Source organism: Atheta coriaria, unplaced genomic scaffold (genome assembly GCF_025399875.1).
Source record: "Atheta coriaria isolate IRGN ID8LTWV9N9 unplaced genomic scaffold, Caltech_Dcor_3.1 hic_scaffold_4_pilon, whole genome shotgun sequence".
In the NCBI taxonomy this organism is placed as follows: Eukaryota; Metazoa; Arthropoda; class Insecta; order Coleoptera; family Staphylinidae; genus Dalotia; species Dalotia coriaria.
In genome coordinates this window covers 6,677,674-6,702,296 of record NW_027045446.1, presented here as the reverse complement: position 1 = coordinate 6,702,296, position 24,623 = coordinate 6,677,674, and the positions used below count along the sequence as shown (strand labels likewise).

At 35.1% G+C, this 24,623-nt stretch overlaps 6 protein-coding genes across 12 annotated transcripts; 3 read left to right on the top strand and 3 right to left on the bottom strand.

Annotated features, from left to right (window-relative positions):
* Positions 1–1,247: 1,247 nt before the first annotated feature.
* On the top strand, positions 1,248–2,255 carry LOC135790067 (protein FRA10AC1 homolog). The gene is made up of 3 exons (XM_065300109.1): positions 1,248–1,644; positions 1,707–1,866; positions 1,929–2,255. Exons 1-3 carry the CDS (start codon positions 1,366–1,368, stop codon positions 2,219–2,221), a joined length of 732 nt encoding a protein of 243 aa, XP_065156181.1. The 5' UTR covers positions 1,248–1,365; the 3' UTR covers positions 2,222–2,255.
* Positions 2,242–11,952, bottom strand: Nt5b (5' nucleotidase B). 4 transcript variants are annotated; one of them, XM_065300107.1, is made up of 10 exons: positions 11,584–11,952; positions 5,304–5,377; positions 4,835–4,952; positions 4,331–4,426; positions 4,068–4,272; positions 3,780–4,001; positions 3,317–3,714; positions 3,104–3,251; positions 2,840–3,040; positions 2,242–2,786 (listed from the first exon to the last, which is right to left on the bottom strand). In XM_065300107.1, exons 1-10 carry the CDS (start codon positions 11,679–11,681, stop codon positions 2,622–2,624), a joined length of 1,725 nt encoding a protein of 574 aa, XP_065156179.1. In that variant the 5' UTR covers positions 11,682–11,952; the 3' UTR covers positions 2,242–2,621. The 4 variants fall into 4 exon arrangements, with proteins under 4 accessions (XP_065156179.1, XP_065156178.1, XP_065156180.1 ...); XM_065300106.1 differs by lacking the exon at positions 11,584–11,952 and adding an exon at positions 10,380–10,730; XM_065300108.1 differs by lacking the exon at positions 11,584–11,952 and adding an exon at positions 6,756–7,236.
* Positions 11,953–12,257: 305 nt separating this feature from the next.
* Positions 12,258–15,834, bottom strand: LOC135790065 (protein Son-like). 4 transcript variants are annotated; one of them, XM_065300101.1, is made up of 6 exons: positions 14,601–15,834; positions 14,192–14,543; positions 13,684–14,136; positions 13,513–13,626; positions 12,546–12,884; positions 12,258–12,489 (listed from the first exon to the last, which is right to left on the bottom strand). In XM_065300101.1, the coding sequence occupies exons 1-6, from the start codon at positions 15,620–15,622 to the stop codon at positions 12,376–12,378; spliced, it is 2,394 nt and encodes a 797-aa protein (XP_065156173.1). In that variant the 5' UTR covers positions 15,623–15,834; the 3' UTR covers positions 12,258–12,375. The 4 variants fall into 4 exon arrangements, with proteins under 4 accessions (XP_065156173.1, XP_065156174.1, XP_065156176.1 ...); XM_065300104.1 differs by lacking the exon at positions 12,258–12,489 and adding an exon at positions 13,009–13,119 and having other exon boundaries at positions 12,743–12,884; XM_065300102.1 differs by lacking the exon at positions 12,258–12,489 and having other exon boundaries at positions 12,647–12,900.
* Positions 15,835–16,347: 513 nt separating this feature from the next.
* LOC135790597 (YEATS domain-containing protein 2) lies at positions 16,348–18,212 on the top strand. Its single transcript, XM_065300869.1, has 3 exons — positions 16,348–16,850; positions 16,912–17,560; positions 17,617–18,212. Exons 1-3 carry the CDS (start codon positions 16,625–16,627, stop codon positions 18,116–18,118), a joined length of 1,377 nt encoding a protein of 458 aa, XP_065156941.1. The 5' UTR covers positions 16,348–16,624; the 3' UTR covers positions 18,119–18,212.
* A 78-nt stretch (positions 18,213–18,290) lies between these two features.
* Positions 18,291–20,289, top strand: LOC135790598 (uncharacterized). The gene is made up of 7 exons (XM_065300870.1): positions 18,291–18,806; positions 18,860–19,170; positions 19,227–19,471; positions 19,528–19,627; positions 19,684–19,773; positions 19,826–19,981; positions 20,045–20,289. The coding sequence occupies exons 1-7, from the start codon at positions 18,638–18,640 to the stop codon at positions 20,093–20,095; spliced, it is 1,122 nt and encodes a 373-aa protein (XP_065156942.1). The 5' UTR covers positions 18,291–18,637; the 3' UTR covers positions 20,096–20,289.
* LOC135790596 (dynein axonemal intermediate chain 3-like) lies at positions 20,279–24,297 on the bottom strand. The gene has a single exon (XM_065300868.1). The coding sequence runs from the start codon at positions 23,734–23,736 to the stop codon at positions 20,323–20,325; it is 3,414 nt and encodes a 1,137-aa protein (XP_065156940.1). The 5' UTR covers positions 23,737–24,297; the 3' UTR covers positions 20,279–20,322.
* Between the last annotated feature and the right edge of the window lie 326 nt (positions 24,298–24,623).

Sequence of the window (24,623 nt, the reverse complement as noted above, 5' to 3'; positions counted from 1 at the left end):
TTTGCATATTACAATATACCTGCCAGGGGGGTGGACGCTTACCACCGCCTCCGCTCAGGCAAATAAAATTTTCATTTACGTTCAGCCTTTTACTGGCGGCTTTTTTATATTTCCGATGTTTTTTCTAATAACTCGTTAAAATGTGAGCACAGGGATAGGCTAATAACGATTTTGCTTTGAGGTATTATGACATCACTATTTATACTAGTTATATCATTTTGACTTTTTGTTCATATATGTTTAAAATCAAAAACAATCTTCTTCCAATTTTCTTTCTTTTTGCATTTCGCAAACTTTTATACCCACGTAATTTTTATTAAACTATAAAACTACACATAAAACGCAAAATTTGGTAGAAATTGCGCTGCGTGTCTAGTATTTTTGTACAAAAAATTCCTGCTTCAACTGTAGTTGAATAATAATATCCGAGCCAACAACGCGTTTTATCGAGTTGTGCTGCGGGACAATGATAATATTGTTAAGCGGTATTATTGCCCAACCGCGCCCGAACAAAACTTTATCAACCGAGCGTTTTCCGATATTTCAATTTTCAATAATTCAAAATTCAATTACTACGCAGCATGACAAAACGCCCCAGCTCTTTGGATGGCATTATAAAATCAATTTAAATTGTTATAGTTGCTCTAGCCAATTGTTTAAATGCATAAAATGTTCCCGAAAACAATTTCCCTTCGCTCGTAACTTTAAATTCTATTATGCTATGTAAATTATTTAGTTGGACTTTGCTAAACAAATGTATAGTATTGGATAATAGAATTATTAACAAAACCAACCATGCTTTTCATTTAAATTGTGTTATTAATAAAATACTTTCCTGTGCAAAGAGCTAGAGTAGACATCAATTAAATTTAATGTAATCATAAATTTAATGACTATTTACCTGTGTACACGCAATACAAGCCACAGGTATAAAATATGTCTATAAGTGCCAGATTATATTCAATTTGTTACAAATTAATATCAAAACAACTCAGAAAAAGAGGAAAAAATACAAAATAATTTATCTCTTAAAAACTCGCATCTCTTTATGCGTTCATTATAAATACAGAAGTTGTTAAGCGTTAATAATATATTTAATCATCTCATTAAAGCTGCGTGATTATGTTTGCTTGACTTACAACTTACAGTTTATGAATAAATTAAAGGATTTATGCAGATTTTCAAGTTTTCGAATTTTCTCTGAGAATATGCTTAAACTATATGCAACTTCACATGCACCGCACAAAAGTACGTGGTACTAACCTAACAAAATATTGACGAAAATAAATAACGCCGTACATAATTTTTGCAATCGTGATAAACTCAACTTTAAACATAAAATATTCATAGAAAAACTATCTAATAATGTCTTTAAGAGATTCTTTCAGATATTTAAATCAATATGACATGCACAAAAAGATAATCAACGAGTATATGCTACAAAAATCAGGCGATACAAGCAAGTTACGTCGCGATACTTCTAAGGATCGAAGAGATATTGATGTGATACGTGAAAACCATAAATTTTTATGGGATGAAGACGATGAAACTATCACCTGGGAACAGCAGTTTGCCAAAAAGTATTATGACCGACTATTTAAGGAGTATTGCATCTGTGATCTAAGTCATTACAAAGAAAACAAGGTTTGTTAAACAATTTATTAAAGTTGTTGAATAATAGAGATAACTAACTGTATAATTGTCAGATAGCTATGAGATGGCGGATAGAGAAAGAAGTTGTTATAGGAAAAGGCCAATTTATATGTGGGAATAAGTCATGTACAATAGAGAAATATCTAAGGACCTGGGAAGTAAACTTTGCCTATGTGGAGAATGAAGAAAAAAAGAATGCTTTGGTCAAAATAAGTAGGTTATATCTTTACTCTACCATATCTTTCAACTTCTTTAATCTGAGTTTTTTATATTAGGATTGTGTCCAGAGTGTTCATTGAAACTGAATTATCACAGTAAGAAAAGAGAAGTAAAGAGGCTAAAGAAATCATCAAAGACTGGGAAAAGTAAGCCCAAAGAGCAGAAAGCTAAGAAGGATTCATCTGATAGTGACTCCAGTGATGATAAACCTAGTTCTTCACATGAAGAACAACCAGAGACTGGAAGTAATGAAGAAAAAGATAGCAATCCATGGGAAAATGTAAAACCAGTTGAAACAAAAAGTAGGGATGAAGAAATGGAGGAATATTTGGACGAATTACTACTTTAATGGAGTATAATCACAATAAATATTATGCATAATATTTATTTAAAAATTTCAATTTGACAATATCAACATCTCATACCTCCTGCAATATTTAGATACTCTACTTATGTAAAAACGATTTGTTCGTAACTTGGATAAAAGCGGCGTGCGAATATCCGCGTCGTATTGCTTAATAGCTTTCATTGCTTCTCCGATTAGCATAAATGCAATCAATGCAAAACCTATTGCTTCACATAAAAAATTAACTCGTATCAAAATGTCAACAACGAAACTCGTAATCGATGAATAAAAATGATGAACAATTCGTCGCAACTCGCATCAACAATCTAGGAGCTATGAATTTGTAACATTTTATTGAATTTAAACATTACTGCACATCTGCACCTTTGATTGTGCCCGGAATCTAAAATGTGCTTCCACTAGACGCGGACGTTGAGACATCTATGGTGTTCCTTTGCCGCGATTCCTCGCTGTCGTCGTCTGAGTAGTCTTCGTCGTGATTGTGCGTCACCGTGCGAGGTTTTTCTGGACGTACGTGAGGCACTACGCTTTTCTGTCGTTGCATAGCCTAAAGAAAGAAGTTACATACATAATTTCTGGACCAGTTTGGTTTATGCTTACAACATGTGGCTTTGTTGTGGAGGGCGTATCCTCGAAATGTGCCACAGCACGTGAAGGTTGACTTTCCAGGACGAACTTTTGTTCATGCGCTACGGTAGACTCGTGGGGCAAGAGCATTGCTGGTGCACGGAACATATACGAAAATGGATAGTACAGCAAATTCAGATGTGTAGCCGCATACAAATCTGCATACCTGACAACCTAAATCGAAAATCTTTCATTGTATAATGCTTTTTATTTTAGTTAATAGTATTATGCACTTGCCTGAGACGAAAAGAATGTCTGACGACTTCCTGAACGGAACAAGCTACCCATCATACCATAGCTCATGTCCATTTTGTGCGTGACATCGCGGATAGCCCCGCGAATTCTGGAAATATCTGGCTTTTCCTTTGCGCTGCTGTCTAAATTTCTAAAAATAACGAAAATCAAACGTATTTATTTGTTCGATAAAGATTTCGGACGTTTATATCTTACTTGTATAATTCACCCATTTTGATATCCAGCAACTGCAAATCCTCGAACAAGTGACACTTGTCTGTCCACACGTGCAATTCGCGCACTAATTCTGGCACAATGAGGAATGTGCGCCACCCGCGGATTTTCTTACTCTTCAAAATGTCGCCGAAAATGTGATCGCCCACGTACACTACATCTTTACCTTTTGCACCGATTAATTCAGTAAAAACATCACAAGAGCCTCCTGAGTAAACATGATCCGTACTGAGCGGACCCATGTGCAAACCAAGTTGACAGCCTCCAGTTGTCGTATCCACCCGTCGAAGAATGGTGCCTTCCCCGAAAAAGGATGGTTTATGTGCGTCGACGACAATGGTATCAAAATAAGTATGCCAGGTTCGATGAGGTTCATTCGGCTATTAAACACAGACACAAAATTACCTTTAAAGTTCAAATATTTGTTAATATAAGTAAAACTTACTCTGGCACCATGAGGAAAGTCAAACAAATGAGTCATAATCTTATTGGTGTAGTTGTAATCGCTATTAGTAAGCAGGAAGGTTTTACCCCCGCTCTCACGAATACGTGTGAGAAACGTGGGCAGGCGTTCGTCCTTCTTGACATACTTGTCTAAATCTTCACAGGTACTCTTCTTCAATTGTGATTCTGTAATATGAACAAAATCGACGGCATTTCTTACGTCCTACAACAAAACAGGAAACAAATTGTAGTAATACAATTGATAATTTCATATTCGTAATATTTCTACCTGCCAAATGGATTTGAAACTCATAAACATAACTTCATCCTTGACACCAGTCTTGGTTACGGAAAACTGTTCGGAAGTAGAGAAGAAATCAACGAGGCACGCAAGCATATAAGTCTCCGGCAGGTTGAAAAGCGTGTTCAGCACGTACACGCGTGATTCGTCCAGTTGCAGGAACTTGTTCGGATATAATGCGTACACATCAGAGCTGCAAGCAGTTACAATCACAATCAAACTTTATTATTGGCATTATCGGAAGGACTTACTGCTTTAAAAAGTTGAAGCCATGAGCGCACACGAGGATATTGCCGTATGCGTCCACTTTTAGCAAATTTCCGTACAGAGTATCAAACCATAATCCTCTGTAAAACAAAATTGAGTATTATACAAGTGTTGAAGGTGTAACCTTCAACTTTGAAGAACAAGTTACACTTGAAAAGGAATTGTGTGGCGCGGAAAATAAGGAAACAAGGTAACAAGTTGTTAACATGCGATCGCGCTGTGCCGCAACATTATTTCCGATGCTCTTGACTCGAATTGCAGAACGCACCAAAACGTAATTAAAGTTCTAAAAATATATCAAATTCGAAATGAGGTGTTCGAAAGCTGATTGATTAAATTATAAAGTTTTCACTTATGCATCATGCAAAGTGTTTACAATCAATCAAAATTTAACTTGATTAATTCTGCTTGAATGCTTAAACATGTCGTATATATAAATAATTAAAACGTTTGTTTTAAATTTAAAACTGGTTGAAGTTGAAACTCACCTGATGGCAAATGTAGGATCGTACTCAAACTCCATGATTTCCTGCGGATAGCCGACTGAAACCATTCGTTTCTTAATCAGGTCAAAACCAAGTCGCTCGAACTGTGGAGATTTGTATTCTGAAATAAATTCATTATTATTAATTACAAACGTGTTAAAAGTTACAGAATTGTATTTATGTGATAAATATTTTCATTTTAACCTAATCACTGATTAATTTACATTTCGTAATGACGAAATAACATTTTCTGGTTTTAATTTGAGCTAAAAATTACATGTTTATATTTAAACACTAATTATTTAATAATGGGAAGACTATATAAATAGATATTTGGTTATGCAGGTGTTAGTTAGGCGAGTGAATTTACCGATGAAGCGCAAACGTGCGCGCACGGTTTAGAATCTATTTATAGCGGTTTATAACTAATCGCGAGGTAATTGCGAGCAATTGCGAGACACGAGACACTTACCTGCAAGCGTATAATCCATATCAAAGCCATAGAATTTTATGTTTTCAAGATGCAAGCTTCGATTTACAAAGATTCTGGAATTAAAAAAACACAATATTAATTTTATTTCTATTAATATCACACATAAAAATTAAAACTTATCAATATATACCTTTAAATAATTACTAAATCGTGTGTCGTAAAATCGGAAAATTTTATAAAAGTTTCCAATTGATTTACCATCAATAAACAACATCTACATTGTAAACAATCTCATATGTTATTATGTATTTTTAAATATTATTTAATCAAGTCACAACTGTCACCAATATCACATAAATATATTTATAGTGTTGCGGACACTTCTTTCTTGTGCTTACAATTATTATGCCATTGGCCACATAACGCGATTGTGCCGCTTTGTTGTCACATTCAGGCTGCTTTGTTCCGAGAAAAATATTGTTATTGAGTTACTCCGCGTCCTAAAATAGCAGCGCAAACAATGTGCTTCTTTGACGAGCAGCACAAACATGCTGGTACTACGCATGATAAAAATGATAGCATGTTAATAGATTTATCGTAGATAATGAAACAAATAGATTTAAACTAAAAATCAATGCATTTATATCGGAATAATTACTTTTTAACTAATCAACTTTTCATCACCTATATCTAACGTCCTGACGAATGACAGCCTGCGATTTAGCGCCTGCGGGTAGTACCGGAATAGGAATACTCGAGCAGTATCGTTCAAAATCACTGCTAATAGATTCTTCGTCAGCTGATTTATCTGTGGTGACTGAGGTGAAGCTGTCGGAAGGAGGGCGGTGTTTCAGCAAGGAAGTTAAGAGTGGAGTAGGTGAACTTGTTCGGGGGATAGAGGTGCTCTGATAGTAGTCCGCTACTCTGTGTTCGGGGACTTCGGATTCTCTGGGTATGTCGGATTTGCTGCTATCGGTACTTGCATCTTGTACTTGTTTTTCTTTCATCTGGCAAGCCGAGCATGTGCAAACATCCATTTGAAGAATAATTTTTACATTGCCAACAAAAGTTCAAAATGACGTTGATTTTGTCAAAACAGGTGAATAAACAATTATTGTGCGGTAATACGTTTAGCAAAAAGCAATTCAAGGATTTCAAATTCATATTGTGAATAAGAAATTTAAGAAATAATTGCTTTGTGGACGATTTAAGAATGTTTCATTATCGGATTAATTAGTAATAATTATATAATATTGTCGATTTAATATTGTCTACGCTGACACACGTCAACAAAAGCCTAGAATCGACATAATCGTAACTCCGATTATTAAATTAATAAACTTTACAACTTATAAAATTTTGAATCGGAGATAAATATTCAATTTAATTTAATAAATAGTAATATTATAATGAAAAGACTAAAATAACAACCAAATAAGACAAAATTAATAAATATTCAAATTTGAGTTATTAGCAAATTTAGTTACTTACTCATTAGGAGGAATAATATCTTCCCTAAGCGCAGAATGCGCAAAGTTCAAGTCGTCCAGATGCATTTTAATAAAATTCAACTCAAGTTTGCAGTTTACACACTGATTTTATGTTATTAACCACCTCAATTCGCTTCACGAAACTTTTTGTAACTGATCCTCTTTGCACCTTTAAAGTTTATATCATGAGACGATGATGATCGTCGCCCACTAGTCAAATTTCAAACACATTCAATATTTATACATCGAAATGTCATACTGCGCACAACCACTCGGCGTGTATTTATAAATATTCCGTACACAGACCTCTATCAAATGCCGGCGAGTGGAGTGAAAAACTGCCGCGAAAATATTTTGATACGTTGATCGCGATGTGTATGAACGATGCGCGTCGCGTGAAGTTGCGCGTTGCAATAAACGATGAATCCGCGCGACGCGCGTTGCTGGCGAAAACTTTTCGAAAGTACACACCGCCTCACGACAATCAACGATTTCATCAACAAATGCAATAAACTTAAACGTTACAAAGAAATTTAGTCACGCCTGAGTTTCCGCCTGATCATAATGTTATCGCACGTTTTTATAACGCTAGTTTCTCGTGTTAACGACGTGATTATCCAATTTAGTACGTGTCAAATTTTAGAAAAATCGGAAATTATCAATTTGAAACTATTAATTTGAAACTATTTATAAAAAATATTAAGCTTGACCTTTGAAGTGATGAACACTGTATAGGACAATGCATCACATGCTAATATTTGCTTAGTTCATTTATGAGAAAACAATTGAACAATGTTAGTGATAAGTACAAATATTATCTGTCTACGTCAGTACATTGTAAAATATTCCAAATCTAATTAGGTTTAAAAATAGCAGATTTACATGGATAAATGTATGATGCATTACAAAATTACTATTTTATAATTATTACGTACAGGTAACTATGTGAAATACCAATTTATCAAACAATTGTCAAAGATTACTATAATAATCCAAAATTTGATCTAAGATTATCTAAGATTAATATAATAATGGAAAAGTTAATTTAAAATAAACTACATCTAAAAGCGTCAAGTTTTTCTATATAATTTTATGTAACAAGATGAATCATTATTTATTGAGTTGTAAAAGTTTACCTTCATCGGATGTCGCATCATAAAAATGCAATTTGCATGTATTTGCTCGCAACTTGTTGCCTGACAAAGCAAAATAATTATTTATCGTCCAATCGATTAAACGAGTGTAGAATACAAATGCCTAGGTGTATGTGTGTACGTGTTTACGTAAGTGTACGTTCATGTTTAGTCTACGAAAGTGCACTTTGTTGTTTATGTAGTAGTAGTTAAGAGATCTAGTACATCGAGTAGGAAGTTGACAGGAAAGATGTGGACGATTTATATACAGAGAGTGACATTGTGAGATGTATAAAAATGCAGCTATAAAATTAAGTGTTTTATAGAAATAGTGATTCACTTCATTTGTGGAGTTTATTTCAATTGCTTTTATCATTGAAATTTCTTTTTCTCCTAGAATAACAACCCTATTCACCTGGTTTTTAAAGTAAAGTTCATTTTATTAAAACTTTAATAATCGGTCAATAAAACAGATTTGAATATGATTAAAAACTAGTACACAAAGCAAACTTTTGCTTATTTTTGCATGAGTACTCTGTATAAAACGGACATCCATGAAAATACATATTTCCATCTAAAGTTAAAAGAGTGGGCTCGACAGTTAAGCCCACGCGGGAATAGAAATGCACGCGTGGTTCTCCAATGCCCAGAGTAGAAGAATAAACAATCGCCTCCAGGAACAAGTCCAAACACAAGCGCAAATACAACGGAAACTTAATTTAGCTTTCGTGTTGGTACACATGGTATTCCGTTGTAGATGGATGAAAAGCGGTGTGAGAAATGAAGCACTCGTAAAATGTAATTAACCAATTAAATTCGAATACTCTTGCATCACTTTCCAATAAAAATTTCCATTAAAAACATTTTAATAGATTTAAAGGTGAACTATAGCAAATTATATTGGAATGCATCATTAATGTATTATGTAATGATAAAAATCCACTTGATTTTTATTGGTTGTTAGGTACTTAGTTTAAAATTTATTGCACGTGGAATTCTGCAAACATTATTCAGGCAATTCAGAGGAAATTTTGTCAGCGGATGTCGTATGATTCATTAATTTAGAGGAAAATCACGTTGTTCAATCTACTCAGCTATTCAGTTTAATCCAATTACCCTAGATTATTCAATTTTAGAAATTTTTGAAATGTAATCTGAGTTTTACTTTCTGATAATCTATCAAACGGTTAATAAAATATTAAAATTATCTATTATTTTCTAAAAACACCTTCTAATATAGAAAATATTCCTGTTCTGTCACTTGTTACCCCTCACACACATCTTACCCCTCTTCCTTTTACATACTCCACTTCTCCTCCACTGTACAAATTCTGATGGTAATTGCGAATGGTTTGGAAAAATACTGCAAATCGCAAAAAAACTTATTATAATAAATTTTCTTCAACATTTACAAACAATTAGGCCGATTAGTGCTAAAATTTTGATGTTTTCTAAAACATTTTTTATTTATAAAGTGATTTGTGCATTTTAAGCTATTTTTCTGGTCCTAGGTTACTTGCACTAACCTACTTTCCAAAATTTTATTAATAGGATTCCTATAGCATTGAAATGATGGCATCTATATGTCTTACATCCGTTAGTTAATGCCTTCATTGACATTGCACAACGCGTGAATGTTTGCTCCGCGCACAACTATACCGTTTTTATCATGACCTTTTCGCTGAACTGTATTCGTGCGCAAGTGAAGCGCAAAACAACCAGCCACGAAACGAATGTATACCGAGTCCAATTGCTTTTCAATCATTGTGACTCAATTTCGACTTTTCAAACTACCAAGCAAACAAATAAATTCTGCAAACTGTTAAAGCTTAAGTAAAAATTAAATTATTTTCAAGGACTTTTCACCTGAGTTTCAAAACAGTACCTAAATGCAATTTGAAATCGATCAGGTTGGTCCCCCTTTGCCAAATACTCGTAGTTGCGTGGTGCGCGCCCGTTGCCGAAAACTCCGATGCGTGACAAGATGAATAAATCACAGGCAGGCGAGTCAAACATCCACTTGGCAACCTCTCGGTATTCGCGCAAATATTTTATTTTTAATTACCCTTGAATGCTTTGCGAAGCAACCGGCCGTATATTATCATATCGGCCGCAAGCGCAAGTTCAAATGTTGCGTTTGATGTGGACTTGTTGACAAGGCGATACATTTTTAACTAGTTACATTTTTTAAGTCACATTTTATAAAATAAAAAATTCATATATTGTATACTAAGGGTGAAAAATGATCATTTAAACATTCAAATTGAACGCAAAATATAAATTTTTAGCACATTTCACGATAAATTATTAAAATTTATCGTATCTTCAGAATTCTATTTTTTGACGAGAAAAAATAATACTTTCTTTGGTATATTCGAATATTTTTCTGTACCTGAATAAGTTAGTAGGCCGCAGAGGTAAAATATTAATAATAATAATACCTTCTACATTTTTAAAACATTTTATGTTAATATTATGAATTAATGTGTTACCTATGTTCCCATTCACGTTTATCGATCCATGCATGTTCCTTCGGCATCGCGCCGTGAAAACTGCTCTCAATATCACTTGCTTCACTTTCCTCCCACGGCATTTTCGGCTTGGATGCATTGGAAGACGAATTAGCGCGAGCGCGTAATACTTCCGCACTTATCGCATTGGCCACTGGATTCTTATCCTCAAAAGCAGCTTGACCAATTTCAGGCATTGTTTTAGTGTTAACTTTCGCTTTGAGCCACAATAATTTAATATGTTTCTAGCACCACTGTTAGTAATAAACTGAGTTTAAAAACGCGAAACAACTGTAATCAAAACGCGACCTTTGCTACTCTTGATAAGCACTACAGATGCTTTTAATTAACTTTCTAATTATTGTTTATTGCTTCAACGTGTGAGAACAATTTGTGACTAAGGAGGTGGAAAGCTCGCAGTGCAACTAAAAGACTTGTGAAGCAGGAAAGGATTTACAAGAAATTGCGTGTAGTGTAGTTAGTTTTGATCGATAATATTTCGTGATTGCACGACAAAGTCACGCATGAAACTACGTAATTCTTGAGCAAGCACTTCGAAACGCGTTGGAATAATTTCAGACGTTGAGAAACAGTAAGAACATTATCTAAAACTTCCACTGTTCGTCATTCATGCTTTTACTCAAACTACACTAGAGTCTGACACAATCGTCACCATGAGATAAGATAATGTGTGATGTCATTAAACTGGAAGACTGGAAACCTTGACCCTTAAAATTGCGTTCCAAATTGAGTATGATCATAGATGGCGAAACTGCAGAACGTAAACATGCCGGCTTATATTTCTTTTCCGCGAAGATTGCTAATGTTTTTATTTGTTTTTGGTATCCCTAATTGCCTAATATTTTTATGATCACTCCTATACCTCCTCGGAATTTAATCCGTTCCTACTTCAATCAATTTAAAATTTTACCTTTGCTCCTTGCCGCCATATAGCAACAAACGATAAACAATGTTTTAAATAAGTTATACACCCCATGTATGTTGGGATGCCTAACTGCAAAGCATGAAAAGGTCCTGCAGCAGGAAAAATGCTTATTACTTGTTTACACATACAGAATTCTCAGAAAACACATTTGTTTTCAAGTTAAATGTATCCACCTCTACACGGTAACAGCCTAGACATTGTGTTTACGATATACAAGGTCGAAATACCGCGTTTACTCACCTATGCGGTGCACTGCGATACCATTTTTTTGAGTTGGCGTCCTGCCGCCTCCCTCCGACTACCAAGGATTCCGGAATGTCCTCAATCTCTGTGTCCATCTTTCAAGAATATAACGAGCAACCCAAAACCAACGACACTCAAACGTATCAAAAACCTTTAGGTCTGCTACTGCTAATGAACGACTATCGTTACAGACCGCGTTGTCGCTACTGCAATGCAGGAATTCGGCAAGACCGCTAACTACCTAGAACGCTGGTAGTGATGACGGTGCGTTGCTTTGTACTGCGTTATCGCAACAAACAGAAAACGTAATGCTAGCAGAAAATCGACTGATCGAGTGCTGGACGCTAGTCGAACGCAGCAGAACCTCATGCGAAACTGAACAGAAATAGCACGCTTGGAAAGCAGCAGGAATGAGGAATGACACTTGCGCCATGCAAACGATGCTGGCATACAAATGGAACGCGAATACGTTTATTATTTATTGCCTAATAACAACTAAGCTAATGAAGATAAGAATAATACGACACTATATTGTTTTGCGCGTTGTGGAACTTGAAAATAAAACACCACACTTGCGCCAGCCGGGGAACATCAAAGGCGGCTTCTCTATTTGTAAATATTCCTGCTGTCAGCAGGAAAACTGGGGTCATTGAATACGTTGGCAGCACCGGTACCTAGATTATTTTTATATTTCGTACAACTACTGCCATCTTAGAACAGATAGAACATGAATACACAGGAAAATAGAGGATTTTTACTGTAAACATAAGGATTTTCCATAAATAGTGTCTAAAGAGGTAATAATCCAAGTTCTTGTAGACATATTGTTGCGGCTAACGCCTTCGCGTCCTTTTTGTTACCACTCGCCACATTTGGTTTGAATACTTGGCCATTTAGAACAACCTAAAGATAATTTTTAATAAAGATACTAAGTACTTTCTCTCGTTAGTCAAATTTACCTTAAACAGGAAGTTTTTCATGTGGTCAGGACCACACTCAAAATCCAACACATACTCCGGAGCACCCAATTTCTTCTTGGACGCGTACTCGTGTAATAAAGACACTGGATGTTTTCCTTCTAAAGTTTTTACCGTTTGCTTCATTATTTTCACTGCGGTCTTCTTCTTGCATTCTTCTTTTGCAATTACTCCCTTCTTGTCAAGTTTGACTTCCAAAAGAAGCGGTTCCAACGCACCTGTTTTCTCCTTACCCAGTCCTTCGCCAGGACGCCAGCCCATTTTCTGTAATAGGTGCATTCCCATCCCGCCTGAAACGGGTGCCGCTGTTTGCAATTGATCCTAGACCAATCAGAAACTATTAAAACCCCAGTAGATAAGTATTAAGTTGAGAGAATATAAAAATTTTGCATCAATTGTATTTGTCCAGTTGTAAGTTTAGTTGAAGTTTTTGGCTATGACTTACCATACCATCGAATCGTCGAGCATAGTTTCATATAATTATCAGCCGGGTGCGACGCGCTCGACCACCAATCTCGAGAACCTTTCTTTGACCAGAACTTTGCCTGCCACAAGTCTATAACACATTTTCAGGTTCTTACTGTTGGATAAAAATCGGGCAGAGCTTTCTTTCGATTTTTATGCACCAGCACTTTACTAGCAGCAATTGAATCCATTTGATTAATGGTCAAGTGCTGTTTAGTGGATCAATAAAAAGCACAACAAAATGTCTTGTGAATGATAAGCAAACCTGAAAATTTGTTATAGAGAGAGGCAAATTTAAGTTGAAACTTAGCATAAATGTCGTTGACAATAAACATTTGTTCTGATTTATGCTAAATTTAAACTACATTTTCACATTCATGACACAACAAACAGCATAAAAATTACCAAAACCAATTCTGATAAAGGCTATGCTGAGATCAATGAGTAAACCTGTAACATGTAAAAAAATCTAAAATGTTAGTACCTTCCGAGCCCACGCTTGATATCCTGAAGCAAGTTGCTCTTGACTCAGTATGTTTGCCCCGGTTGTCCCAGTAAACTGTCCGAATGGCAGTTTGCTCTCGGCCCAAGTGTTCATCTATAAATTAGCAATATATAATTATGGTTAATCAGGGTATTTTATTAGGTGTTTTACCCCTTTTTGAGCATTATACATGTCGATAATAGCCTGTGAATCATTTGGATTCTCTTGCAGCTTACGCATCGCGGCTAATCGTTGTGAGACAATCGAAGCAATTTCCTGCTCAGATGGTCTACATGCAGGAGGAAATACTTGCGGGCCAGGTGTGATTTGAACTCCGGGTGTAGGAAGTACTTGTACTTGCATGTTTTGTAAACTGGGTGTATGTACTTCAAGTTGTGGTATGGGCGCAGCCTCTATTGGCAGCGGTGCTGCAACTGCAGCTATTGCTACAGGAGCTGTCACAGCAGGAGTAGGTGCTTTCGTAGGTAAATCAGTCTTCTTTGGTGATACAGGCACCCATTCGCTTTCAGTTTTACGATGGTGCTGGCCGCTACTCACGGGAAATTGAATTCGGAGCTCTGATGCTCGTTCCTGATTGGTTCTGGTCGGTAACGGAACTGAATTCTTTAAGATGAAAACAGATTAAACCTAAATTTAAAAATAACTATTTTATATTTGCCTTAATATTAATCGTGAATTGCTTTTCCTTGATTTGAAAAGGATGTCGAATTGTCATATCCTCCTCCTCACTCTCAGACTCGTCTTGTGATGATACACTGGATAATTCTCCAAGTTCTTCTTTTTTTGAAAGAGTTTTACAAAAGTCGGTTAGTTCCTCGACCGTTTTGCCACCACCACTGATTGCGGCGATGACTTTTTCTTGTGCTTGTGGGCCCAGATTCATTGCGCCCGAAAGTTTTCCACTTTTCATCATTTGAATAGCGTTTTTGCGCGCTATTTCAAGCAGCTTTTTCTTGTCAAAACGCGTCTCATTTTCGTCACTTCGAGATATTCTTTCCCGGTCTTTAAATCTACACAACAAATAACATTAATAAACCATAGTCATCTAAATATTGAATATGTTTTACCTGTCTTTGAATCTTCTATCTTCATTATAATTCTTGTAAAAGTCATCATCTCTTGAGTCATGTCTCCTTGAATCACTTTTGTGCCTATGATCATCTCTATATTTATCTTGTCTGTAGTCACCTCTTTCTTTGTGGGAATCATGATTTGATTTGTGTTCCCTATAATCTCTGTCCTCATATTTGTCATCACTTTTATACTTATCACTCCTGTGACTTGTCTCGTCCCTGTACTTTTCATGCCTATCATATTTATCATCCAACTTGGATCTTGGAGACCTGCTTCTGTGATATTTGTCACCTTCCTTCCTATCCTTTCTTCTTTTTTCTATTCTGTCCCTGCTGTTGCTTCTACTTCTGGACTTACTCAGTCTACTTCTCTTTGATGATATTCCATCATGTTTATCATGATGTTCATGCTTTTTTCTCTTGTGACTCTTTTTGTGCTCTGTGCCATTGTTCAATAAGGAACTAGCCTTGATTTCTTTGATAGTAATTTTGCTTTTGCCATTCTTCACTTCTGATTTGTTGGTATCAACCTTTTTATCTGTGTTTTCAGAATTGATGTTTGAGTTGCCTGAACTTTTGTCTTGTGAGTTGTCTGCCTCACCAGGTTCTTCCTTAACTTCCTGTTTTATCTCAGACTTGATAAGTGTCTGTAGTGTGTCACTTAATAAAGATGTTTGAGTGATTTCAGTCTTGATTATATCAGACAGGTCAATACCATCAGTATCACTACTGCTAGAATTATCAGATTTTCGCCGCTTCTTCTTGGATTTTTTCTTGTGTTTCTTGTCCTTTTTATTTTTGTGTTTATGCTTCTTCTTGCTTTTTTTGTGTTTCTTCACATCATCATCCTTTTCCTTCTTTACTATTACAGGAGGTTCAGCATCAAATGTTGAGAATAATTCAGAGAGAATTTGCATTGAAGATTTTGCCTCGATTTGCGGTTTCTCATCTTTCAGTTCTGCATCTTCTGGCTCATTTGTGTTTTTTACTATATTTATGGTGTCACTTGAGGACATATCTATGGTATGTACGTACAATTTGTATTTGTTTACAAACCAATGTAACAAAAAGGATATTTACACAGTTCAATGTAAGTAACCTCAAAGCAGCTTCAGTTCAAGTACTGTTTTTTGCACAGCGTGCAAAATTACTTTGCAATTGTGAACAAAAATTATAAATTAATATATTTATGATACCATTTTCTTAATTTGACTATTAGTTGTAAATCTAAAATTTATTAAATTTTTCTCTTAAAGCGTCATCTAGGTTTGAGTTAGGTAGGCTAAATTGTTAATAAAGAAATGTTAAGAAATGCTGTGTATACTTATTCTTTGCATGAACCCCTTCAATCATTTCAGGTACAGTTGTAAGGATATTTTTAAGTTTCGACTCCCTTGAGTCTACTTAAAACTTAGAATTTTATTTTCTTCCCAGAATACGTTATCCATTATTAAATCAACTTAATTACAATCTTATTTGATAGCGAATGCCACCTCTAGGCCAAAGAAGGAGATGTCATCATCTCGATATCCAATAAACTATGTCAAATAATTTCAAATTCTGCATTTTGTTATGTATTTATTGTATATCATTAATCAAAGGTGTAATTTCCGGAAATTTTACTTTTATTGTTTTGTCATTCTTCTGCTCTTTTAAAATGATTGAAATTATTGAAAATATGCTGGTTTATGATGCTTTCCTGGAGAATATAAAACCAAGAAGTGCAACATATACCTACATGCAAACTATTGACAGTATGCTTCCTCTTAGTTATTTCTTTTTATTTGCTATAATTGTTCAATTTTGTGCAATAGTTATTTTGTAAATAACCAACCCAATAACAAGTTAAGCCATGCTTCACAATTGTTATTACACTGATCTCTTCGGACTGGCTACCTCCATCGTTATCGATGAAATTTCATCTTAATGATTACAAATTACCTATTTTCTTCAGCGTTTCAAATTTCATTTGTTTACCGTAATATCCTTGTAGGTACCTGACCATTTATCATAGTCGAATGTGGGCGAGCACGTCGACTTTACTAGGTTATCAACGCTATCAATTTAACATTGTGCTACCGGTAAAACGGGCAAATTACAAAAGCAAATCACATCTTAAGCTTCTTTATTTTATTTATATCCATTACATAAGATTTATTCATATGTTCGTGTCCAGTGCCATGGATCCGGACTACGAACTGTCCGATTCTGTACGTGAAGAAGCGAATAAACGACGAGAAAAAGGTACACAAACAAATAAACCCGAAATTTCTCTCAAACAAATAACAATAACATCAATTTACAGAAAAGTGCGAACAGATTGAGAAAGCTAGAGCTAAAATTCATGAAGATTTTCAAAAGGAGTTCGAGCAACGCGAAGAGCAAATCATTGAGATCCAAAACCGAATCACATGCCTTGCAAAAACGCTTCATGTGCTCAGATACGTCCTGGTCTCCAATTATTATAACAAACAGGAAACTCAGCAGCATTTATCTGAGGAAGAACTGAAGCTTGTAGACAATCAACCAAGGCTGCATCCGGCCGTGAAACGTCTTACTAGTGAGTCTGAACTTTCAAACCTAGACTTTTCTAAGAGGAAGACTAGAAGAACCCAGAAATTTAATCAGGTGATGTCAATTGATATGGAAGAGAAGCTGGAAAGTAATGAAGATAAAAAGGAACCATTAGCACCAATTATTAATTCTAATTTAAATGCAAAACAAATGGATGAGAATGTATCTGTTCCCCGCAATAGACAAATGACAAAGAGAAGAATAATTGTGGGAAATATCTCAAAATGGATACCATCAGATAATACTGAAGACAATTCCACTCATAAGTGGATGGTTTACATTAGAGGACCTCCAGAAAGACCCAGAATTGATGATTTTATCAAGAAAATTGTTTTTCATCTTCATCCTTCATATCAACCACATGATGTAATTGATATTGCGTGAGTGAAATTATTTATTACTTTTTATCAATTTAGTGTTGATTTTATAATTTCAGTGAACATCCATTCCATCTAACAAGACGCGGTTGGGGTGAGTTTCCAATGCGATGTCAGCTGGTGTTTAAAAATCAACTGAATAAACCTGTTGATGTTATCCATCATCTAAAATTAGACAAAACCTACAGCGGTCGTCAAACCCTAGGTAACGAGTCCATTGTAGAACTTACTCTTTACGATGAAAATGCTCCACTCGTCGATCACCAAACAACAAATACAGAGTCAAAAATTACTCAGGATTCACCACAAACATGTATACCTAAAAGAGAAACTTCAAAGATCACAAAACAACTTCTCGTGGACGACTTTAGTCATTCTGTTACGATCAAAAATGAAATATTAGATCCTAGTTACATGGATGTGGAGAATATAGACATTTTGGAAACTAGTGTACCCGATGAGAGGGATGTCGAGAAGAACGAACCTGTTGATGTATATTATGAGCACTGTCCAGCGTTAAGCGATCATACATACTCTATGAAAGTTGTGAGATCGTATTGAAAGTGACTGCAAGTTATTGTTCTTTAGATTAATACATTTGTAAATTATGTGTTCAGCGGTTGTATTGTTTTTTAAACATACATTTTTTCAGAAATTTAACGGAGTTTTAATAACATTCACTAGTTTTCATGGTATGAACTCAAATATTGCAATTTTTCCCAAATTTTGAAACCTAAAAATGGAAACCAAACTTTTAGCTTCTCAAAAATCAAATAAGTTTATTTTAGGAGTGTTTAATCGCTTTAAAAGGCAAATTGAAACATAAAAATTGGTGTTTTGCTTCAACACCGATTTTTGTTCCCACTGATTAGTCTTACTTTATTAATAAAGCCATCATTTTCGATTTTAGCTTGTGATTCGCCTTAATCATAAAATCGAAACAAAATGTGGATCAATATTAGATTACTCTGTTCACACATGCATCTGTCTGAACGTTTATATCACGAAACTAGTCGTGTTTCACAACACGCCCACCTTGTTTAAACACTGATCTGTATTTGAAATCATAATAATTTTAAAATGACGGGAAATCAATGGACGAACATATTTGTAATTAAGGTATACAGCTTATATTGGTACAGCCCTGAAAATGCGTATACGAAAATTAGTCTGGTTGAACAGTTTCTATTTGTATTGTCGACGATTGTAGTAATATTTGGCCCACTATGTTACCTACTGATAATGAAGGGCAAGTAGCACACCAAATGTGGAACATATATTAATAGTTGCAAATATTTGCAGAATTAAACTTTATTCAAAATGTGATTATGATATCACAATTCTCATCGGGTGTCATCGCATGGATAATAGTAATTTACATAAAATATTACACCTTTGAAGGTGTAACTGAAGTTTACAGTATGATTAGCAAAAATTGGAGAGTTTCTCTTGATAATTATCACGTGAGTCGTGCCTTGATGATTTGCACCAGAGGTTTCAAGTGTTTAGCGCTGTGTTGTTTTATAATAGCAATAATTATATTTATTACAATAGAATTTGAAGAGTGTGATTTGGTATTAGAGCCTTTTTCATGCGGTTACATTTTGCCAAGTGTAAGTTATCTTTTATTTTTACTTTTTAGTTTGTTTTATCGATTTTTTTCTTTTAGTATTATTTCGTCAACCTGAAAAGACCTTTCCGAGATATTGTCAATGCATGTGTCGCTATAAGTTACGTGTACATTTGTTTACCAATAGTGAATGCGTTATGGGCATTATTGCTTATCATGAAATATGTGGAAGTAACATTTAATGAAATGGCGCAACAATTAAGAGAATTAAAATTTATTTCCGACTGGGATATTAGAAATGGACAACTTATAGATCTATATAATTTACAATTGTTTATTACAAGGTTAATAGCGTAGCATATTCAACAATGTTAAAATAAATCACTGATTTATATTTCAGATTATGGAATACCTTTAACGATTTGTATAAATTACCGATATCAATACATATATTTTCCTGCAGCTCTATTCTCTCGATGTCAATCATAAGCACATTTATGGTAAAATTATTGAACTCATAAATGTTAGAAGTTTAACCCAATTCCATTTTTTACAGGCATTTAATATTATGGCAATTGTGCTAATTTGTATTTTTTCTGGGGAAATCATTTTATTTGGACTTATAGGGGAGAAACTTTCAGAGATAGTATACTGTAACTAGCACAATAGTTCAATTATTTTTATCATTTTCCTTTTAGAATGAAAGATATCGTAATGAAATTTACTTTGCATGTCCCTGGGATGGAGATGTGAAAAGTAGTAAGCACTTAATGCTGATGCATTTAAACTCCAATGATATAATTATGCTTAAAATTGGAACGAGTTTGAAATATTCAAACACGTTGGTATATAAGGTGAGATTCAATGTGTGTTAAATATGCAAAATTAGTAATACCTACTTAAATTTCATAATATAGCTGTTTAAATTGGCATACTCGATGATTACAATGTTTTCCAAACAACGTTGAAATATGGTAGAAATTGTAAAATGTGAGCAACGTATTTTATTGTATTGTATGTAGAGGTCGATTGGCTGTTTGAGTTTGCCTATGGATGTATAATCCACTTTTGAAGAAAATGTAATAATTCCATAGTTAATGTATCTTGGAGCAATTTATGTTAATGTGCTTTAAAAATAATAAACAATAAAATAGCTAGTTAATATTGTATATTTTATATAGGAATTCATATATAATTAAAATAGATTATCATATGTGTCCGTTAAATCGTTTTGATCTTCCTCGTTTTCCGCCTCTTCCTCCTCTTCTTCGTTCTTTTTTTGGTGTTTTTTGTAATACCAGAAGGAAACGTCGCTCGACTCTCTGCGAATCTTATACTGCTTATGTCGATCCGAATGTCTTTCTGTATGATGAAACGCATCTTTTATCTTCTTGTTCTTGGTAACGTTCAATATTTTCTTCCAATCTAGTTCATACACAAAAGGATTCATCTCAATCACTTCATTCGACTCAGCTTCAATATCATTAAACGCGTTCAGAAGATTTTCCTCAAACACGACTTTTTGATCGTCAGTATAAGAAATCTTTTCGTAAACATCTGGAATTTGTTTTTCCACCATGTTTGGAAATAACATGGCTATGGTCTCATTAAAAATCTCTTCAACTTTTGCCAGACGTTGCTTAATTTTTTGTTGTTTTTTAGCTGCTTCAACTTCAATTCTTTTAAGTGGAGCTTGTTGTCGCATTAAAGTATCTTTATCAAGACGCTTGTTTGTTAAAAGTTCAATTCCCATGCGTTCCTGTTCCTTAAGGATCCAACGATCAATTGCCCATTCTTCGTACTTTCCAACTGGAGGATGCAGTTTGGCTGCTTCACGTTTTGCTTCCTCAACTGCTTCCTTCGCACGTTGTTCTTCTTCAAACGCTTGACGCGCCAATTCCTCCTCGCGAAGTCTTATTTGTTCAGCTAATTCAAACTCAGCCTGCTCCTTAATCCAACTGGCATGTGTATCTGTCCATTTCGTCTGCCATTCTTCAAAATCTAAAGCGCGATCAGCGTTGTTGTTCAGAAACTTTAGAAAAGCCTCTTGTTCTTCAATATTATCACCTTTGTGAGCATTGTACAGAATCAAACGCAGTGTACCACGATCGTCCGCAATCCCTACCATCCTCATGGTATCGTTCATAATCGGTAATGGGTGTACTTCACTTTCAAGCAGTGGTTTACCGCTATACATGTGTTCTAAATACGGTCCATCGCTTTTTGCTTCCAAATTCCAATATTCGCAACTGCCGTTTGATGTCGTGATCCAAAAACAAGAAGCGCTTGCTTGCTCCCAATTACCATGCGTGTATTTATGTCGGGACCTGCGCCAAAGTAACGGCTTTCCTTTCAATTTATCCATCCAGATACAAAATACTTTCCCTCCAATTGTAAGGTAAACACCATTTAAAACCGGATGTTTTCTGCATGCTAACACAGGACCATCGTGATATTTTGCAGTCGCTATAAATTTTGCATCTTCTCTGGAGCAAACATCGCCCGAGATATATTCATAACCTTCCCAGGTAGCTGCCATCACCATTCCAGTGTAAGTACCGACAGTTATTACGGGAATCACTGGTGTCCCAGAGTATTCTTTCACTGGTTCATATGAAATTCTATCTGTTAAATTATAAGTTTTCTTTATTTCAGGATTCTTCTCAACGTATTTTAGTTGATCAGCGGAAAAACAGATACTTGCAACGGGGCATAATTTTTCCGATCCCGGAAGGATTATATTCACTTCAAAGTGTGGTAGCATTTTACGATTTAAAAATCTGTACGATGAAACGTCCATTGTTAAAGCACTTGGGCGTTTACCCAAACGGCGTGATTTTCGTACTGGTTTATAATCGCCTGATATAATAACCTTTTGTTTCAGGTCCCAAAACTTGATGGTACCATCGGAGCTAGATGATACAAACTGTAAAGAAGGCGCTTCATCTTCAGAAACCATCTCCACGTGTCCAGTATTTTCAATTTTATACATTGGGTGTATCCATGAAATGGAGGTAACGTTGTTAATATGTGAAAACAGCAGTTGACTGAATGCTGTTGGTGGTACCAACGAATAATCTCGCGTGTTCTTCATCCAAGACATTTCAGCAAATAACCTGGTCCTATAAGATTGTTGCGCTGGCGTGAGAATTTCCTCAGTCTCTACTTTAGTAAGTTTGTTTTTTATGTCCCAGAGAATAATCTGTCCATTGACGCAGCCACCCACTAACAGGTTAGGATCATGTGGGCAAAATGATAAACAATGAACTTCCGCGTTTGTTTCCAAAATCAATTTGGGATATAATGAATCGTTAAATGACCAGACGAGAATAGGGTTGTATCCATGTACAATGTTTTGCATTAAATTCTCCTCTTTGGTTTCGAAGTGGTACCATCTCGGAGACACGTTGGCGTATGCTATAGCAACGACTCCACTCCACATCGGATGCCAACTCATCGCAGAGATCATTTTATTCATACACCTTTTAACATCGTCGAAAGATTGATACTCTTTGAAGACGATATCAGATACTATGGGAAAGTCAACGTCAACAAGGTCCATATAATCGTTGGAATAGAGGTTAAGGTTTCCATTCACATTTAAAGTATCTGATAATTCTTCCATTCGAGAATTGGTAAAATATCGAAAATTAGCCATCCAATCCCTTGAGAGGTCTTCAATGAAGTCTACGTGGTATTCATATTGAGTCCATACATTCTTCGGATAACTGCAAGTGGTTTGGGCGTGGTTGACTCTAACAATAGGGGCAACTTGCATGGAGTTATCAATTCGTTTCTTGTGAAGGATTGGAGCTTGATACCTTGGTCCAGTTTTGAGTTCTGCATAACCGTCTCTTGCTTCGTGAACCAGACGCATGCGAAATTTTACATCATCAGTTATTATTGGATATTTTGCTTCGAATTCAACAATTAGCAATCCTCTAGTATTTGTAATCCATGCTTCTTCTATTTCTGCTTCACTTCCAAGTGTTTGCCATTCCCTAACTTTTTTGTTAATAGTGTTCTGCAATCTAGCTAATTGTAGTTCCTCCTGTTCTTTGATTAATTTGGTGACTGCCTCTTCAACTTCAACAGTCAAGCAGAAATAATACTCATCATAGTCTCTGGATTCATCAGGGATGTATCCAATTAACATAATGTCATTTGGAAAATCGGCAATCGCTTGCTTATATGGTAAGAATGTCTCATATTCAGGAGGAACTTCATCAGATTCTACCTGCTCGGAAATAAAATATTTCTTTATGTGGGTCCACGGTTTTTCCGCCGTAACATCTTCTCCAACTACACATTTTAGGATATGTTGAACCTCTTCGTTAAGAATAACATGAACGACTCCCTCGTATTTGTCGTAATCAAACTGGGTAACTTCTTTTTGGTGGTGGCGATGCCGATGTTTAGAACGTTTCCGCTTGGTTTTCTTTTTTCTGTATTGCGAAGCTGATGAGCGGGCTGGGGCATCTTCGCTTCTGTCGCGTGTATGTGAAGATGGAGCCGAGTCGGGTGGCTGGTGAACTGATTTAGTCGAAACAGTCGATTTAGTCGGTTCGGATTTCGTGAGATCTATTTTTGAAGATGTTGCCTGCGACATTATGTATTGTCATTAAATGATTATATAACTGACAGATGAATTAATGAATACGAAAGGTATAAACAAATTCAAAACAAAGCCGTGGCTGATTTTCAATATTATGTAGTTATAAACACAACACTTTGAAAATTGAAATTATTGAGAATTTTATTGGAAAACACAATGCACAAAATTAAACATTTGACACAAAGTCGAGTTCTAGGTTCGACTCACAAAAATTTGGAATTTTTTTAATAAGTTTCAAAGTTAAGGAACACCATGTATCTTTTGCACCAATTACACGATTTGTTGGTTTCAATTGAAATAGTGTTATTAATTCTAACCTTAATCTTAAAATTATAATTTATCTTAGAATTTTAAAACATGATTGGAAAACACGCGTATGTAATTTCTTTGTAAAAATAGTTAAAAAGTTATTTTTTTTCATGACAAAATCTTTTTTAATTTTTTTATTTAAGTTTGGTTGCATTACAAAATACATACAAACATTTCAATATTTCTTCAAGGATCAAGAATACGAAGTGCTTTTTTTCTAGCTCTTTTTGTTTCCACGATAATTGCCATTTAATCTTTAAAAAAAATTGTTGGTGGAGGAGCATTTCGACTAATTTGGGCGATTTAAGTCGAAAAAACATTAAGAAAATAATTTCGGCTGTAGTATTTTATTAAATTCGTAATTTTAAATACAACGTTGGTTTTTGACTCTATTATTATGTTTTTGGCAAAAATAGCAATTTTGCCAAAATAGCATTTTGAGGCAATTAGAAGGTTGAACGGGCTTACATCCAGTAAAAAGTTCCTTTTATATTATAAAAATATTATTTTTGTTTCAGGTTTTAAATGTTTTAAAATCCTTGAGTGGAATGAAAGTATAAACTAGTAAACGT